Below are 18,456 nucleotides of genomic sequence, written 5' to 3'. Positions count from 1 at the left end.
AACCGTTAGCTTTGTGTTCCAGTATATTCAGTTCTGCATCAAATGCATGTCAGTCACATTTCATTTCATCACCTCTGCTGTGGAGGCACAGCTCACTAACACAGGTTTTTCTCCTTACTGTCTGTGACTCTCTTTTTTCCTTCTTTTCTCCTCTTCTCTCTGTCACTTCCCTGTTTATATTTTTACCCACAATCCACCTTTTTTATACTTTCATCTCTCCTCTTTCAATGACTTCCTCCTTTCCTTCCCCTTTTCTTCCCTCCCTCCCTCCCTCCTTCCCTTCTCGTCCTTAGACCACATAGCCCACATCATAGAGCTTCTGGGCTGTATTCCGAGGCACTTTGCACTCTCTGGAAAATATTCCCGGGAGTTCTTCAACAGAAGAGGTAGCGATGGCCACAGAGCTGGTGGGACTGAGACACACAGATGTCTAAGATGGCTCAAAATGGACACAAACAGATTTAGCACACCATTCAAATTTGCTGAAGTTGGTAAAAAATGAATATATGCATTGAAATTGTGACTACAAAGAATGAGAACAACAAAAATTCTCACCAATTCATGGTGTTGCAATAGTCTTTAAGACTGTGAATGTGTCCATGCTGGACCTGAAGGCAGAGGTGTCTTGGTTCCGTACAGCCTGTGGTGTTGGTGTGTGTGTGCATGCTGTAATGCTGAACCGTGCCTGTTCCCTCTGTGATGTATGTGATGGTGGGCAGACCACATCGCTCTGATCATGGAGCTCCTTGGGAAGGTTCCACGCAAAGTGGTCGCTGGCGGGAAGTACAGCCGAGAGTTTTTCTCCAAGAAAGGTAAACGACACTGTGGTTAGCAGTTGGTTAGGTCTTATATAGGCCTTGTCCCTTATTTGGAGTAGTAAACGAGGATCTTCAGTAGCCATCAGACAGTGATTTTGCGTAACAAGGTTTGCAACCAGTACTTTGTATTAAGACAGCAAAATTCACTTCAAATTCACAGGGCAATAATTATATATATATATATATATATATATATATGTGTGTGTGTGTGTGTGTGTAATATTTGTAACAGCAGCTGATATATATATATGCACACATATATATGTGCACATATATGGATATGTGTGTGTGTGTGTGTGTGTGTATGTGTGTATATATATATATATATATATATATATATATATATATATATATATATGTGTGTGTGTGTGTGTGTGTGTGTGTGTATATGTATATATATGTGTGTGTGTGTATACACACACACACACACACACATGTTATATGCACACACATGTTACCTGTTATATTTATATATATATATATGTGTATACACACACACACACACACACATATATATATATTCATATATATATATGTGTGTATATATATACACACATATATATAAGTCACATGATATATATAAAGCTGACTTTTGACCAATTGAACAGGATGTGACTAGTCAGCACAGATTGTTTGTTAGCCCATACATAGAGCAGTAAGACACCTCAGTGGTTCCGCTTATCTTTGAGCCTGGTAAGTGTGTAGATCTGTGTTTGATACAACTGGTAACCTTTGCACTCTCTCATTTATTCTCTTTTTTCCATGTCTTAATCTCCCTTTCTGCTTATATATTCTTCATAATGTGTCATGAGACCTGGATATTCTGCCTTTGATGTTGTCTATCTGAGGTCTGAGCCTGCACTCGATGTCTCAATGTTCCTTTTATCTCTTGGTGCTCTGTTAATCTGCTCCGACTTTCTTGTTCTGTCTCTCTGGGCTTCTCTCTACCAAGCAGCCTTCAGCCGTGCAGAGCAATTGAGCAGCCTTGTTACCCTGTTTACTTTATTGCACCCTGATTTTTTTAATTAATTTTTTTATTTTTTCTTGGGGAGAAAATAGTTACACTGATTGGAGACCAAATAATTGAAACTTTTTATAAGAACACAGACCAAAAGAACATAAATGTGCAGCAATCTTTGAAATATTGCAAATTGCAGCCATAAACTTTTATGTTGCTGTCAAAAATCCGCAGTGTTAAAAATGGTTTCCTTTTGCCCATAGTGTGCTCTCCAGTCACTGATCAGTCTCATTAATCATTCCCTTTATACCTTTTTTTCTCATCCATTAGTCTCTCGGCCAATCATGTCCCCACTCTTTAAGAATTAAAACCTTCCTCCCCCTGTCCATTGCCAGTACCTCGCCTTTTCTCTGTTTCTTTCTGCCCATGTCTTGCTCTCTGTGTCTCTTTGGTTTTCAGCCAAGACTGCAGGTTTTCACTCCATCATTACAGCTCCTTGCTGATAAGCACAAGAGAAAGTTATGAATTATAATGGAGCAGCTGCTGTTGTGATTGGTTGGAGCCTGCAGAATTATGCTCTTCCAGTTCATCCAAGTAACACACAACATATTTTATTATTTACCTCAGGATCCAGCCATACAGACATTTTTGCCTCTGGGATTTCTCTCACCACACCAATCAAAATGAAATGAATAATCTTTTTAAATTATATTTAAAAAAATAGTGACAACAATCACTATTTCCAGAAAATCCTGTTGCTGCTAAATTGTTTATTATAATTTTACAGTGCTGTGGGAACCATACATAAATTTTTTCCCATCTCATTGCAGTAGGATAAAGCGAGAAATCTCAGAGAAACAGAGCAAAACTATGCACATGGCCAGATACAATTTCAATTTAACGTATACAGTAAAAACTGTTCTTGTATTTGTCGACAAATGCCTTGAAAAGACAAGAAAGTCCAACCACGTTCAAGACAGTCACTCAGTAGTCTGGTGCAAAAATTACATTTCCAATATAAAGGTAAATTATTCCCTAAAATAGATTTTAATAATTGATTTACTGTTAAATCTGCTCTTTTTTGGGGATTTGTTGACAAGAGAAAAAAAACTGCATCTTGCTAGTCTTGCTAGAAAATAAGTTTTTTGTCACTTGGGTGAACGAACCAGGCTAAAATCTTTTTTTCCCTACATCCTCTGATGGTCTCACACACTCTGCTCCCCCCTGCAGGTGAGCTGCGGCACATCACTAAGCTGAAGCCGTGGTCCCTGTTCGACGTGTTGGTGGAGAAGTACGGCTGGTTGCACGAAGACGCCGGCCACTTCACTCACTTCCTTCTGCCCATGCTGGAGATGGTGCCCGAGAAAAGGGCCTCAGCCAGCGAATGCCTCAACCACGCCTGGCTAAACTCGTAGCCGCAAACTCTGATCATTTGTCCTCCTCCCCTTGTTCCCCAACATTTAACCCAAACATCCCCCCCCTGGTGGCAGCATGTGTAACAACAATGTGGAAAGAAGCTGAAAACAGTTGGAGAAGATGAGGAAGACTTGATCTTTCCAGCCCTATCCTAGACATGTTCCCTTACATGCTTATCTGACTAGGCTTAACTCCCACACAGCTCCCTCCATCTTTCCCAAAAGGAATGTAAAGACACGTTTATGGAGATTACACGACATAGTACTTGTGTCTTCCTAAACATCTCCCAAAAAAAGAATCGGATCATTTGAGGATGGATGCTGCTCGTCCGTAAAAGGGAGAAGACCGGCTCTGTCTGATGGATATGTGCTTTCTTCTTCTTTTCTGCCATCAAGATGTCAGCCGGTCCCATGTGTCTATCTACCCTTCGCCTTCTAACACTTAGTTTAACTGGATCCAGCTGCTGATCTTTTCAATAACGTGAAAGAAATGTCAACCAGAAGCCCCGCTGTAGTGCTGGCAGTCCATCTGCCGTGACCTTTTACATAACCAGGGCCTCAAAGACAGACCAGTGTGTTTCTGTGCGCGTGAGAATGAGCGTATGTGCCTGTACTCAAGATCTGCCTAAATAAACTTTTTTTCTAATCCAGCAGCCCCACCTTTTCTCTCTCACCCTGCTGTGGAGGAAGCGCCAGCCACATCAGACTGAAAGTTTACACCCAGATTTCTTCCAAGAATCTGTTCCCGAGAAATCCCCTCTATGCCGGTTTGGTTCCCACTTCCTCCCCTTCTAAGTGAACTGCATGCTCCTACTGGGGGCCACCACAGACAACTGGAGGACAGCCAGTCCTCCAGCACCACACTGACAGTTGTCGCACTACTACAGACGAGACAGAAAAAGTTTGGGTTGAGCAAAAGGAAAAAGATACAATCAGTTACACATGGAGGAGGACATTTTGGTCTTTAAAGGCTGTCTTTAAAATGCATGGAGACACTGATGGATCAGCATGAATGGAAGACAAAGGACCATGGATGCATTTAATATTTTTTTTTCCCCATTTCATTACCTGACATTCTGTTAGAACACATTAGGATATTTTGGTGCCCCCCTCTGGGGAAGGTCACTATATTATAATCCCCTCCCCTTTAGCTTTTGACATTCCTAAATCTTCGTCCTTTGGCATCATTCCTGACTTTAATTCCTGAGAAGTCTTCTGTTGAGTCCCGCTGTGTCACGTTTACCTGATCTGGTTGGTACTATTCCCCCTTATTTTCCCTTATTGAGTGACTCTTTGATCCCTGAGCTTCTCCATAATAAAGGGGGTGGTCACATGGAGGTTGCACTTGTCTTTGTAGATGTCCTTCAGGGATTTGAAACCTTTGTACATAGAACTGATATCTGGCAATGCTGAAAAGCGACCGTGGACTGAGTTTCAACACACAAGCATCATTCCAAAAAACAAAAAACACACACAAAAAAAAAACAAAAACCAGAGGATGGTGTTGGCAGAACTTGACTTCCTCTGATACAGCGGGAGTGGTGGGCCATCATCGCTGCAGCCCTGTAGGAGTGTTCAGACTGAACTGTGCCACCTGGTGGCTTAATGAAAGTGCTGCATTGCCACACTGCTGCTGCTCTCAGACGTTCCACTATCTCTCCACTTACTCTTCTGTCAGACATTTACACACACACACACACACACACATAGATACACACAAAATCTCGCATCACCACAATTAGTCCAGTTGCCTATTTTCGCAATAAATGGGAAAAAAAGATGAGTATAAGTAAATCGTGAGATATTTTTAAAAACTATTTAATTCGTTAAAAAAAAGAGGAAAAAGAAAACAACTTTTCTCTGGTTGTTGTGACCGTGACAGAATCTTGTCTTATACTGAGGTGATTGTGTTTGTCTATTAGAAATGTTTTATTTCTTTTGTCATTATTAATTATAATAATTATTCTTAAAAAGATTTTTTACACAGTTGTCACCTCTCCCCTCCCTCCTTACTTGAACAGTGCTGCTCTGTCTGGGCACTTAATTGTGATGGGAAAAAAAAACCAAACAGTTTTGCAATAAAGGGTATGTGATGAGTTTTTTTGCACCAAAACCTCCTGATCTCACTCTTTCAGCCATGCTGACTGTTCTTCCTAATGATATACACAGATTTGCGTCTCTTGTGTTTTTCATTGACAAATTTAATAAAATTGTAAGTTAATGGATGTTGTGCCCTTGATGGAGTGAAATTTCTGCATCAGTCAGCCTTAGTGAAATAAAGACTTAGGACTGGACAGACTGGAAAGAAAAAGACAAAGAGCACATATTCCCTTTTTTATTATGTTCCTTCTATTTTAATGGAAAGTTGAAAGACATGGGTCAGTTGTGCTCCACACTGTAACTTTTGTGTGTAAAAACAAAATTATAGTACACTGTGAATCACACTAAAACAAATATGGTCTATTGAACATTACTAAAGATGCAATAAAAGATTACGTGGTAAAAGACCATGCTGAGCTCAATATTCATCACTAAAAAGTAAAAAAAACAAAAACTACAAAGTACCTGGCATTTCTGCAGTATTTTTTGTCTAAAAACACTACATATGGTCTCTGATGCCATCTAGGCTTCGGCCAATTAGTCTGACTAATGCATTAGCACTTAAACTACACCTGTTGCCTGTAAACACTCTTCTACATTAGGCTTCTGACAGAGGTGCCTTTAAGTAGATTTTAATAGGTGCAATATTCGAGCAGATAAAAGATGGGAATAACAATATTGGAGGGGAAAATACCCACTAATGTGAAAAACACTGAGGTATTTATGGCATTAACCCATCCATGTCATCCTTATCATCCACAGCAGAATCTTTCGTTATAAACTTGAAGCATCATCATAACATTCTGAGGATATACAGTACAGATGTATATGGAAATATATTTATACAGTATGTATAGAATCTATAGGGGCTAGTACCCGTGTGTCCACCTAAAGGTACCTCTCGGTTGTGTTCCTTAGCTTTGTATGTACAGTCAGTTTCATAATTTGGCATTTGGCCTCTGCACCACCACATTGACTTTAACACAAAACACTCAAGATGCGAGTGAAGTCGAGCTTTCAGCTTTAATTCAAGAGATTTGACAAAAGTTTGGCATTGACCATTCAGGAACTACTGCCATTTTCTCACACACACGTTTTTGGTCGCCAGGTGTTGCCTGTGTTTTTGCCGGTTCCCTTATTATTCTATGACTTCTGTTATTCTATTCTATAATCAAACTCGTGCTGGTTCCGAGTGTTACAGTTGCATATGGCAGCTGTTCATTGAAACTCACAACATAAGGGCCAAAGAGAAATCTATGCAAGTGAAGCTGGAAAAAAAACCAACCCAACAGACCCCATAGAGGCTTTACGCTTTGCTCCAATTCAGCCAAATGCTGCAAAACACAGAATTGGAAAATGACCCAAAACAGCTGCCTCAGAGTTTCTTACCTGATGTTATCCTAATAGAGCAGAGATGAAACTCAGCATTTCATCATGTTTGTGGGTTCCAGACTTCAGGCAGTCAGTGACTGGATTTTCATCCAAGTATTAAATGTAATGTTAATTTGTAACATAATTTATGAGCCACTACAAGCGGGAGTGTGGCATGAAAATGGCTGTAATTAATAAATGGGTAAATGTTAAATGGTCTGCACTTATATAGTGCTTTTCTACCTATTGGCACTCAAAGTGATTTACACTGCTTCTTATTCAACCATTCACACTCACAATCACACACACACTCATACACCGATGGGGGAGCTGCTATGCAGCTGGCCAACACTCACCGGGAGCAACTAAGTTGGGGCTCAGTGTTTGCTCAAGGACACTTCGACATGTGACCGGAGGAGCCGGGGATCAGACCCACAACTGGGGGATTGGTGGACGACCGCTTTACTTCCTGCGCCACAGACGCCCCCGTGGCAAACTTTTGTCAAACCCCTTTAATTGAAGGTGAAGGTCTTCAAATTAATTTTGGGGGTATAGAAGCCAAAACGTATTGTTCCAATATTTATGAACCTCGCTGTACGCTCACTAGCCACATTATTAGGTACACTTGTACAATCTAATGCCATCCAACACAGCAGCTCTGCCATGAATTCTACTTTTACAAGGTTATAATTTCTCAGTTTGTAAGCTCAAACTGCAAGAAAGGTGATAATTCTAATCTGTTTATTATTGCAATTACATTTAATCATTTAGCAGATGCTTTTATCCAAAGCGAGCAAAAATCTAAGTCGAGGAGAAAACATCAGAGCAAAGTCCTATCAGAAAAGTGTTCACATGTCACGTAAACCACATATTGAGGTAGAAGTGGTTAGTGGAGTCATAGGGGAGTGCGTTACAGGAGGTGGTTCTAATGTTTTGGCCACTATATAAATGAGGTAAGGCGAAAACATTAACTCCTGCATTGGATTGCATTCAATTGTACAGCTGTACCTAATAAAGTGGCCAGTGGGTGTATATGTATTTGTTTATCACATCAGTGAAGCACAGTTCTTCAGCAGCAGGGGTTTGGCCAAATCCAGGATGTCCAAGGTCGGATCAAGTGACCTGCCCAGACCTTCGAGCACCATGATGGCAAACACAATAGAGGCGAAATTACTCTCCAGCTTCACCTGGAAAAACAGTAACAACATTAGTGAGCTATGGCATCACAGCGCTCCAAGCTGTTCAATTTGATGGTTGACACTGTTATAATGTAAAAGTGTGAAGGTAGAAATATATCGTTTGAAGGTTAATGACACTGCGGCCACCTTTTTAAATCCAGAGGTAACAAACCATGACTGCTTGTGTTTTTATTGAGCCAGAAGTGAGTTAGTATTACAGCTGAGATGAGAAGTGTGCAATGTGTAGTGTGTGAGAGGAAATCTAATACACAATTCTCTGTGACAACGATCGGATGGTCAGTTAAGCCTCAAGATTCTGTGTAAATGCTTGTCAGTACTTCATACTGGGTACGGTGTTCTTTTGTTGATGCGTGTTTTTGCAGCAAACACACAGATTTGCTCTCATCAGACCATAACACAATTGATCGCATGCTTTTGTCAGATGTGATGTAGGTTTTTGCAAAATGGGCTCAATGTTTACTTCGTAAGAAAAGGCTTCTGTCTTGCCACCTTTACACATAGACCAGATGTATGAAGAATAGCTTCTTCAGTCTGAAGACCAACTCTTCATTTCTTCAGACTGAAAAAGTTCTTTAGTTCTCCAGACTAAAGAAGCCGATTGGATGAGTAGCAAAGGTTTTCCAGTAAAGCAAGAAGTCCAGTCGACATGACTCAACCTTCGGATAACATAACCTGGATTACTGACAACCTTTACAGACATGTTGCCACAGGTAGTATAAATGCTGCAGGAGGCTTCTTGGCAGCTTCCTGGCCTGGATTTTGAGGGACTTCCATTTCTTATTTAAGTCAGTGATGTGCCATATTTTTCATTTGTTAATGACCATCTTCACCGTGTTCCATGGTAAATCTAATGTCTTTATTATTAATATTTTTTGCACCCTTATCCTGACTTGTGCCTTCCATCAGTGAGATTCCTTTGATGCGTTGATACCATGACAGCTGAGTAAATCAGAGTCACTTTAATTAACGGCATAGAAGATATGTAAACTTGTACAGACACATTATTTTAGTTTATTTTTAGACAGGTTATAGGCCACATTAAAAAGGTGGAATTAATTCTGAAGGGATTCATCTCTAACTTTTTTTTTTTCACAAAACCCTGGCATTTCCACAAGGGAGTTTAAACTTATATCCACTGTAGGAAGCTCAGTCCGAATTGTTATTGTGATTTCTTACCTTGTGTTTGATGAGTAGACCAAAGACTCTGGAGAGCAAGTCTGCCACTTGGATCTGTACAGACCATAAAACCAGAGAGATGAATAGTATTTAGTGACCTTTATTACCTCACTTTTTAAGTCACTTTCACCAGCCAGTAAGATATTTTGAATTGAAAAATAACTTCAATTGATAACTGGTTTCTGTCAAAAGTGTTAATGTTCCCCTTTGACTCCTAAGGCATCTATATATGTATTGATTGCTTAACTACAAACCCCGATTAATCAATTACTGATTAATCCTGGATAGATCTTAGCACAGCAATGTAAACTATGAGGGGATGTTAATTAGTTGTCATCATGCCCACAAACAGGAAAACAGGCTGAGATAATAAAAGCAAACAAAGCTTTTTATATCATAACATGTAACAATATAAGTCAATAAAATTCAGAAACACAAAATGAATGTCAAACCAATAATAATAATAATAATAATAATAATAATAATAATAATAATAATAATAATAATAATAATATAAAAACACAAATCATAAACATAAGGAAAGCCCCAATCTTGGGCATTACCTTTCCCAGAGAGAGGGTGTTGCTGACTGCATGGTCCACTAGCTGGGTCATATCCTTCTTAAACTGCTGCACGTCTTGGCACTCATTGGCTCGGGCATGATGCAAAATCAACTCTGCTACCCGCTCACCCTGAAAACACGATTTTAAAAATGATTAGTCCAGGACATACTGTTTCTTTGATTTCAATCCTTACTTTCTGAATGCTAATTGGAGTCGCTGTGGAAAATATAGAACTAGTTACAGTTTTAAAAATGCGTTCTGCACAATTCCTATAAAGTGGGAAATGTCTAAATTCACATGATTATTGCTTTATTTAAGAGTTTTCCTTGAAACTTAATAATGTTGGAAGAGTCTATAGTTTGACATAGGTGAAATGTGTTGTCCACAATAACAATACAGGTGCTGTACCACAGCCAGTCATTCACATTCACAGTTTGGACAATATTTATGTTGAACAGGTTTTATAATGGGGAAATATGTCATCCAGTGCGGTGGGAGGTCTGGATGATGTATGTTTTAACCATTTTTGGAAAAAAACGGAGGCGTATGGCACAGATGAACATGATTATCCAGCTATAAGCTTACAATTAACCAGACATTATTCGATTCAATATTGTTTTTAGGGTCTTTATAGTGATTGGGGACAATAAATTATATTAGTAAATGACAAAAGTTATCCTTTAACAAATCCAAAGTTAAATGTTGGAAACATTTGAATAAGTTAAACAAAATGAAGGAATTGATCCATCAAAGTGTTTGCTCATACGTTGCAACAATCATTGCTCATATGAGAAAATAAACAGTTTTATGAATAATCTTCCCTCTGCAGGATTCACCTAATGCTATAGAGCATTGCTCATGTCTATGTTCTTAATGGGCAGGACAATCTTTCTATCCACTAGGCCAACGTACCAGCACAATATACCATGAAAATTCCAACTACTATATGTGTCCTTGGCTCATTACCTGCCGTAGCACCACAGCTGTGAAGACAGCCTTGAAGTTGGCAAGGTCGTGGTCACTGAGATGAGCTACGATGCCAGCGTCCAGCAGCACCAACTGGATAGGACATGGGTCTGGTCGGACACTGACCACCACTGTGTCCCACAAATCGGTGAGGGTGGTCTTACCCTGGGGCACCCCTGCAATACCAGCACTGTCACTGGAATCAGCAAGGGGATCCTGACACTGGACCAGAATGTTCCCAGGATGGAGGTCCCCATGGACGAAGTTGTCCACAAAAATCTGGAATGCAGATGAACACAAACGGACACCCGGGCAATGTTCAAGGTATAAGTACATCTAGTCATGAGACATTCAGTTAAATCTCCTCAGAAATGTGTAGGCGGTGTAATTTTTCCCCACTGATAGAACCATCCATAAACACATAGAGAAAGTAAATATCTCACTCACCATTTTCAGCAACATGTCTACACCCGTTCTGGCTATTTTCTGCTTCACCTCTTGAGAAATATCAGAGCTCAGGTAGTTAGAAATGGGCACACTCTCCTGAAAGAGGAATAAATATACATTGATGCTGCAGCAAGAGTGCTGACTGGAACTAGCAAGAGAGATCATATTTCACCTTCACTAGCTTCTCTCCATTGGCTTCCCATTAAATGTAGAATAGAATTTAAAACCCTGATTCTTACATATAAAGCTCTGAATGGTCAGGCTCCATCATATATAGAAGACCTTATAGCACCATATCATCCCAGTAGACCACTTCGCTCTCAGAATGCCGGCTTACTTGTGGTTCCCAGAATTTCCAAAGGTAGAATGGGAGGTAGAGCCTTTAGCTATCAAGCTCCTCTCTTGTGGAACCAGCTCCCAGATCGTTCAGATTCGGGAAGCAGACACCCTCTCTACTTTTAAGTCTACGCTTAAAACCTTCCTCTTTAATAAAGCATATAGTTAGTTATAGTTATGCTGCTATAGGCTTAGACTGCTGGGGGACCCACCCCCCGATGCACTGAGCTCCTTTCCTCCTCTTGACCATCTCTCCTCTCCTCTCACCCTGCAATTGTCACCACTGTATGTCATTAACTCTATGTGTTCTCTCCCGTAGTTGTCTTTGTCCTTCTCTGTCCCCCTCTCTCTGTCCCTTTCTGCAGGTGTCCCCCGGCTTTGAAGCTGTGTGTCTTCCAGCATGCAGCTACTGGTCCTACCAATCTGCCCGATGTTTTGTTGTTGCTTTTTTTTGCTCTGTTCTTTTCTCTCTCCCCTTTCCACTCACCCCAACCGGTCGAGGCAGATGGCCGTCCACCCTGAGCCTGGTTCTGCTGGAGGTTTCTTCCATTAAAGGGAGTTTTTCCTCTCCACTGTTGCCTATGGCTTGCTCCAGGGGGAATTGTTGGGTTCTCTTTATACATCTTTATAATCTTGACTTTATTCTGTAAAGTGCCCTGAGATGACTTTGTTGTGAATTGGTGCTATATAAATAAAGTTGAATTGAATTGAATTGAATTAAAGAATGTTCATTTTATTTATGGTGAATGAATTTTCCGAATAATATTGCCTAGAAATCACAGAGTTTGCTAAGGAGGACAATGTATTCAAACACAATAGTTATAGAAATAAGCAACTGATCTTCTGACTTTTTGGATTTGCTTAGGTTGTACATTCATTGTTAAATTGTAATTACTCACTTCAAAGGTTTCCACTAAAATGGTCCCGGTGACAAATGGTCGTAATGGAGTTGGGAATTTCACATAATCCACGTCACGAAAATTATCCCGAAAACGCTCAATGTTTCTGGCCTCAAAACGGAGATCAATCTGAAATAAAAATGTTGCCAGACCATGGAGATTATACTCTTCCTGTTTCTTTTTGCGCTGTAAATGTAGTATGTTCATCATTTCTGAGGATCCTTAACTTGGAAATCAATATGCATATATATTAAGAGATGTCTTTGTTTATCACATTCCTACCTGTTTGGTCATGAGCTTCTCAAACTCCTCTACTATTTCGCACAGACTGAGCCACTTGAGTCCAGGTAGGCAATGCAGGAGCCAACTGCCTGCTTTCATCAACAACAGATCAATCTCCACCTGCCTCCTGACGCCTGGATGGATCACCTTAAATACATAAGAAACTATTTAAACATCTGCTGCAGAGTGTGAAAACAATACAACAACATTAATGTACAGTGTGGAGGCAATATGAGAGTTTGAAGGATGTAAATGAATAACTTGCTACTGTCAGACTGACCTTGATGGCCACAGGTATCAGACGCTCTTTCTCTGTGCTGTTCTCCTTTTGCTGACCCTCTGGACAACTCCTGTCATCATATGCTTCTTCCTCCTTCCTCCCTCTCCATAGCTGCCACAAGGAACTGGCCACTCCTCTAAGCCCTGGGATCTCCCAGGCTTCCAGCAAGTCTTCTTTGTCCATCTCCTCCATTATTGACTGGAATACTGGGTCCTCCACCTGGTCTGCCCTGGCCCAGCCTCGATAGACCTGTGCCACACATCCTGAACCCACAGGCTCTTTGCTCTCAAACACCAAAACCCTCCTCCAGCATTCTCCGAAGGCCCTCCGTAGACACTGCTTGGTGTGGGACCAGGAGTGAGGGCGGACCCTGATGTGGAGCCTAGAGAACCGTTCACAGAACTCTGGAGAGAAGATATCCCGCCTGGTACTGGCCCACTGCCCCAGCTTGATGAAAGTAGGACCTGATGTCTCAGTCACCCAAAGCAGAGCATCTAACCAGCAGGAGGCACAGCGGTTAGACACTAGAGTCAAAGGAAAGAGGAGGAAAAGGGGGCCAAACTTGAGGAGTAGAACCAATGCGCGGAAGGTGAGACGAAGGAAAAATACAACTTTGTGCACCTGGACTTTGGCTAAAGACTTTCTCCCAGCAGTCTTGGATGGAAGGATTGCTCCCTGGCATCTGGCTGCACAGGATGATGCTTTGACAGCACCCCAACATAGCAGTGAAAACGTGGGTATCTGGGTCATGATCTGCCTTGTTTGAAGCAAATATGTCCTGTTCTGAATGAGTCTGACCCTGGTGAAGGAGCCTGCTCTTTGGCAACTGTACCTCACCTTGAGAAGGAATGCTTTGGCTCCATGGGTCATCATGGTCACCATGTTAGATGGCTGTTAGCTCAATCCAGAGAGGTAAATTGTATAAAAAATGTTCTTGTCAAATGCTACAACATCGCACAATCATCGGTTAATAATAATCGAGTAACCGTGCAAGGTTTCAATGAAAGAGATCATGAATACACGAATATTTGACTACATTCAAGGCATCACTTTAACTTACAGTCAGTGGCAATTACTGATGTTCCCTACTGCAAGAAACTAGATGACTTCTTCTCACATTTAGTGGTTCAGCTCTCTTTCTGGGACCGACGTCAAATTTCTTCCGTTTACAGTGTAAAAACAACAATGAAAGCGTTTCAATGAGAGCCGATGCCTGTTGCACTTCCGCATGACGTCTTGCTACGCGCCAACACGTGTCTTGCGTTGAAATGCGTCACCAAAGTGTAGGAAATGCTAACCGAAGTTACCTTACCAAGTGACGGAGCGCATGTGTTTCTTAACAATAAGGTAGCAATGTTTTTTTTTTTAACAATAAATATTAGCTGAATATGAAAACTGTCACATACTAATAATATTAGCTCAGCATAGTGTACTTATTCAAGTTTCAATAGAGACATCTACTGCCCCACAGATGGAGCCATTTCACACATTATTCTGGGTGCACGTTCAGTTTGTTTCTCTCCTTACAAGGAAACGAGGGATAATAGATGCAAAAGGGAACATACCTAAGTAATATTGTTTATTGTTGATATTAGACAGTTTGCACAAAGCTGGACTATCATCTACGCCAAAAGGCACCGAAAACTCTAGATCTTTATGTATCTGCCAATAACTTCTTCCCAGACCAAAGTGACCCCTGCTTTGTTTATAGATATTTACTGTGTGTGACCAAAGAACGGATTGCATGATATAGGTCCTGTCAAATAGTGGTCAACCGGGGCCCAACAACATTTTTTGCACCAGGGACCCTTGGGAGGTTACTTTGTTTTACTATGTTTATAAGGGTGGAAAAGTAGGGGAAGCACATGCGATCTACCTGTATATCAAATGCTGTTGTGCAGTAAGTGCACATGGAAGTATTAATAAGCCACATTGTATGCCGGACATGGCTGTTCAAATTGCATAAATAAAATTGAGCTTGCCTGTGTTTTTTTATACACTTGGTGTACAGTACTTGTAGTGTTTTTCCTATGTCAGAATGTTAGCACTTAAAATGTTATAATTCGTTCTAAAACGATTTAATTAAAATGTGCCTATATACATTTGGAAGGCCAAACCTTAACAATTAGGAGAGCAAATGTTTTTATTTTGTGCTTCAAGCCCTTATAACACGTTATGTATCACCATATAAGAGAAAGTCAGAGGGAAAAAAAACCTTTGTTGTCGTCATGATTTCTGTTTGGTAACGGACCCAAGAGTAGATGCAGTGAGAGGGATTATAGTATAGTGAATTTTATTCTGAAACAGCGGGGAAAGGAAAAAAATATATATTCACTTAACTCAAGAACGAGCTGAAAGGGCGAAGATAGATAGATAAATAAATAAAGCATGATCTAAAGACACTAAGAAAGGAAACCAGGGTGATACCAAGAGTTTGTGTACGGATATAAAAACTAGGGAACGGCACTGACTGAGCTGGAAAACCAGAAGGATGAACGTGTAAGTGGTAAACAGAAAAAGAACACGGGGCGTCTGGAGAAGTGAACTAAAAATCACTCCAGGAAGGCAGGAAAAAATAATTTGACCCACAGAATCATATTGCGTACGGAGACGCAAATCAGGGGTAAACACAAGCAAAAGAACGGATCCGCAGCAGGTTTGAACAGTAAACTAAATGTGGGAACCAACTGAGCAGGTCTGAAATATACCCGAACAAATAACCTAAGGAGCATCTCGCAGGGCTGAACGAAAATCGATATGAACTCCGTACAGACAAATGGAGCAGTTCCTTAATAAACCCGGTGCGTGGATAACAAAGACAGATCAAGAAGGAGTAGGAAACTACGAACGTACAAGAGGGCTAATAAGGAACACAACAACCAAACCTCAGGTCAAAGGTAAAAAAAAAAAAAAAAAAAAAAACAGGCAACAGCCTCCAAATACCAAGAGTCAGCAGGCCAAATGATCATAAGGAAGGGGAGCAGGTGTAAACAATTGTGAACGGTGATGAGTGGTGAAGCTGGTTTAATCAACTGCGAACCGGAAGTGGGGGAAGTGCTGCAAAATAAAATCCCCGAACAAGAATGAATTTGAAAGGCCAGATCATGACATTTGTCGAGTAAATAAATGCAGTTCTGTGAAACTTTTTGGAAAGTCAATTGTAAAACATTGTGAAGAAATGTTGTTTCAAAGCAGCAAAATGTCAAAATTGCGAAGTTGTGACCAGAGAAATACCTATAATTTTTGCTTTTAAAATGTGTTTATCAATCAAATATTAAAGTAGATTTCAGTTAACTATAGTTCGGAATGACTATTAGATTATTTTGCATAATTCCTTTTGCTCTCATTGGTACAACGAAACAAAAAGTAAACCCAAAATATGTAAGATTGCAGAACATGTGGAAAAATAAAATTTCATAGCTTACTGTTCATCAGTGGTTGATAGGAATGTTTTTGGGAAGAGCATAGTTTAGAATATGTGGTTTGTGAATTGATGGAAGTGGCATTAAGAAGTACTTCCTGATACTCTTTTCGTTCCAGAACAAAGTTCTTAAGCTATTTTATGACTTTTCGTCAGAAATGGTACAGCAAAATCTGTTTCTGGGCCATAAAGGAAAGGAGGAGGCATGGAACAAAAAAGGTCTCAGCTCGATTTCATCGCCATTTGCTCTGTTTCATACAGAAGTCTTGAAATCATCTTACTATGCACCATTAAGGACTAATAATTTGTCCTAGCCGTGTTCGCAGTCACAGTGCGTCCCCTGGACAGTGGGCTCAGTATGCTCCCAGGATCCCAGCTATAGGCCTGATACAGGACTGAGCCAAACAATAACGTGGGATAAACTCCAAACAGATGTTACTACCCCACACCTCCCACCTCCCACCCTGCTCCCCTAACTGCTATTGATGGAAAAGCCAGGCTTTTAGATCTCGCTTGCATTTCAAAGGAGAGGTCAGGGTTTGGGCTCAGAGGTCAGCAGGATAGTTGCTGTGCTGAGGTGATGCTGTTAGACACTTTATTAAGGCTCTGCAGTGAAATGACTGAAGGAATGCAACCCAAGCCCCTTGGCATGTTTTCTGTATAAGATGGCTCTATTACACTTCTGAGAGATCGAAGGATATCACAGCAACAACATCGATAAAAAAAATCAGTCTGCTTTGTCTTTTTTTGCTTTGTTTATGCACATATAAGAACATAAGCATTATTGCTTCCAATTTACGACTTACATTTACTCAAAGCTTTAGAGTAAGATACACTACCTGCTAGCACCAACATGGGGTGTGGACACACCACCCTAAACTGGCCTAATCTAATGTAGTAATGTAACATTTAAATGTAACACAGATTGGAAACAAACTTTATGACATGGAATATAATTCACACACAAGCAACAATGTATTAACTGAATGGAAATTGTATTAATATTCATTATGTTGTTTGCCTAGACTAGTACAAATCATTAATCATTGAAAATATTTAGTTTCTCAATTAATTAAGTGGCTGATTTATATTAGTTCACTATTTTTATTTTTTTTATTTTATTACTTATCCCGTGAGTTCAGCGGATCATTGTCCGCATGTTGGTTTGGCACAGTGTTTATCCCGAATGCCCCCCCCCCCCCCATTTTCTACCGGGCTTGGAGCAGCACTGCACAGCTGGGGATGTGATTTATATTAGTGCACTAAATATAATATATTCAGGTTTTGAATGACCATCTGTCAGATATTTTCTTTATTGTCAAAAAATAAATAATCACAACTTTTGTTGAAATATTGGCATTTATAGATGTTGTAATAGCTGTTGATTACTGTTCTCTCTCTTTATCTCTAATGTTTATATAGACTTTGTGTTTTCAGAACACCTTTTTTTAGTGAAATATTTAAATCTATAATAAATGCACTGTTGGATAAAATGGAAATTTCTAGATGGCTTCTGCATCATTTGGTACACATATATCCACATGTCCTTTTTCCACTATAAAGGTTCAAGGCGTTAAGATCCTTGTTTTTGAAGCATGTGTTTACAATAATGAACAGGCCAAAGAGACCCAGTGGGGTTGACCAGGTTAATTATTAATTATTATTTTGGCCATCAGTATGCATGTCCAGCCATGTTCCCTGCTTCCTTACTTTCTTTTCCCACTCATACAGCGCCATTGAGCTTTTCTGCAGCCCTGGGCCTGATTGTGAGCTGGACTCTGCAGTTTGTATTCTCTTACTGAGCAGAGGTCAGTGGTGATCAACCCAAACTCGGCCAAACCACTTTTGCCTCTACACAACATCATCACCACACACAACATTCAACTCACACAGCTTGCACTTCTGGACTACTTGTAATTGTTGTTGTTGCTTTTAAATGGCACATGAACCAGAAGAGATAAAAAATGATGAACATGTTGTCCCTTCATTGAGATAAGAGGGCTCTTGGGGTTTTTTAATTGGCTCCCAAAAGAGGCTTTTATTTATGTATTCGGTGGTGCTAAGCTTTGCCCCTTCCTGCTCCTTTTTTTCTTTATGCAGGACACTCGGTTTCCCAGGCAACTAGGCCTCCAATCACCCAGCCAGCTGCAGATTAGTTCAGCGGTGGGGGGGGGTATAGGTGGTGGGTGGGAGGCGACGTGGAGTAGGGTGATGATGGAAAATGG

General features: G+C 40.4%; 2 protein-coding genes across 11 annotated transcripts in view; one reads left to right on the top strand and one right to left on the bottom strand.

Annotated features, from left to right (window-relative positions):
• Positions 1-5,416, top strand: part of srpk2 (SRSF protein kinase 2) — a 63,110-nt gene extending 57,694 nt beyond the window's left edge. For 5 of the 10 annotated variants that reach the window (XM_067501412.1, XM_067501411.1, XM_067501408.1 and 2 more), the window contains 2 exons: positions 720-812; positions 3,007-5,416. In XM_067501412.1, coding sequence (XP_067357513.1) covers positions 720-812; positions 3,007-3,191 — 278 coding nt within the window. In that variant the 3' untranslated portion in view covers positions 3,192-5,416. Of the gene's footprint in view, positions 1-293; positions 387-719; positions 813-3,006 lie in introns of all 10 variants that reach the window. The other 5 variants (XM_067501416.1, XM_067501409.1, XM_067501418.1 and 2 more) reach the window with 2 other exon arrangements.
• A 906-nt stretch (positions 5,417-6,322) lies between these two features.
• On the bottom strand, positions 6,323-18,432 carry adck2 (aarF domain containing kinase 2). The gene is made up of 8 exons (XM_067501427.1): positions 12,811-18,432; positions 12,531-12,677; positions 12,249-12,377; positions 11,014-11,109; positions 10,567-10,845; positions 9,601-9,729; positions 9,038-9,091; positions 6,323-7,849 (listed from the first exon to the last, which is right to left on the bottom strand). Exons 1-8 carry the CDS (start codon positions 13,690-13,692, stop codon positions 7,709-7,711), a joined length of 1,857 nt encoding a protein of 618 aa, XP_067357528.1. The 5' UTR covers positions 13,693-18,432; the 3' UTR covers positions 6,323-7,708.
• Between the last annotated feature and the right edge of the window lie 24 nt (positions 18,433-18,456).

This window comes from Channa argus, chromosome 4, assembly GCF_033026475.1.
Source record: "Channa argus isolate prfri chromosome 4, Channa argus male v1.0, whole genome shotgun sequence".
NCBI classification, from domain to species: domain Eukaryota; kingdom Metazoa; phylum Chordata; class Actinopteri; order Anabantiformes; family Channidae; genus Channa; species Channa argus.
The sequence above is the reverse complement of the archived record's forward strand: the minus strand, read 5'-3'. Positions and strand labels throughout refer to the sequence as shown.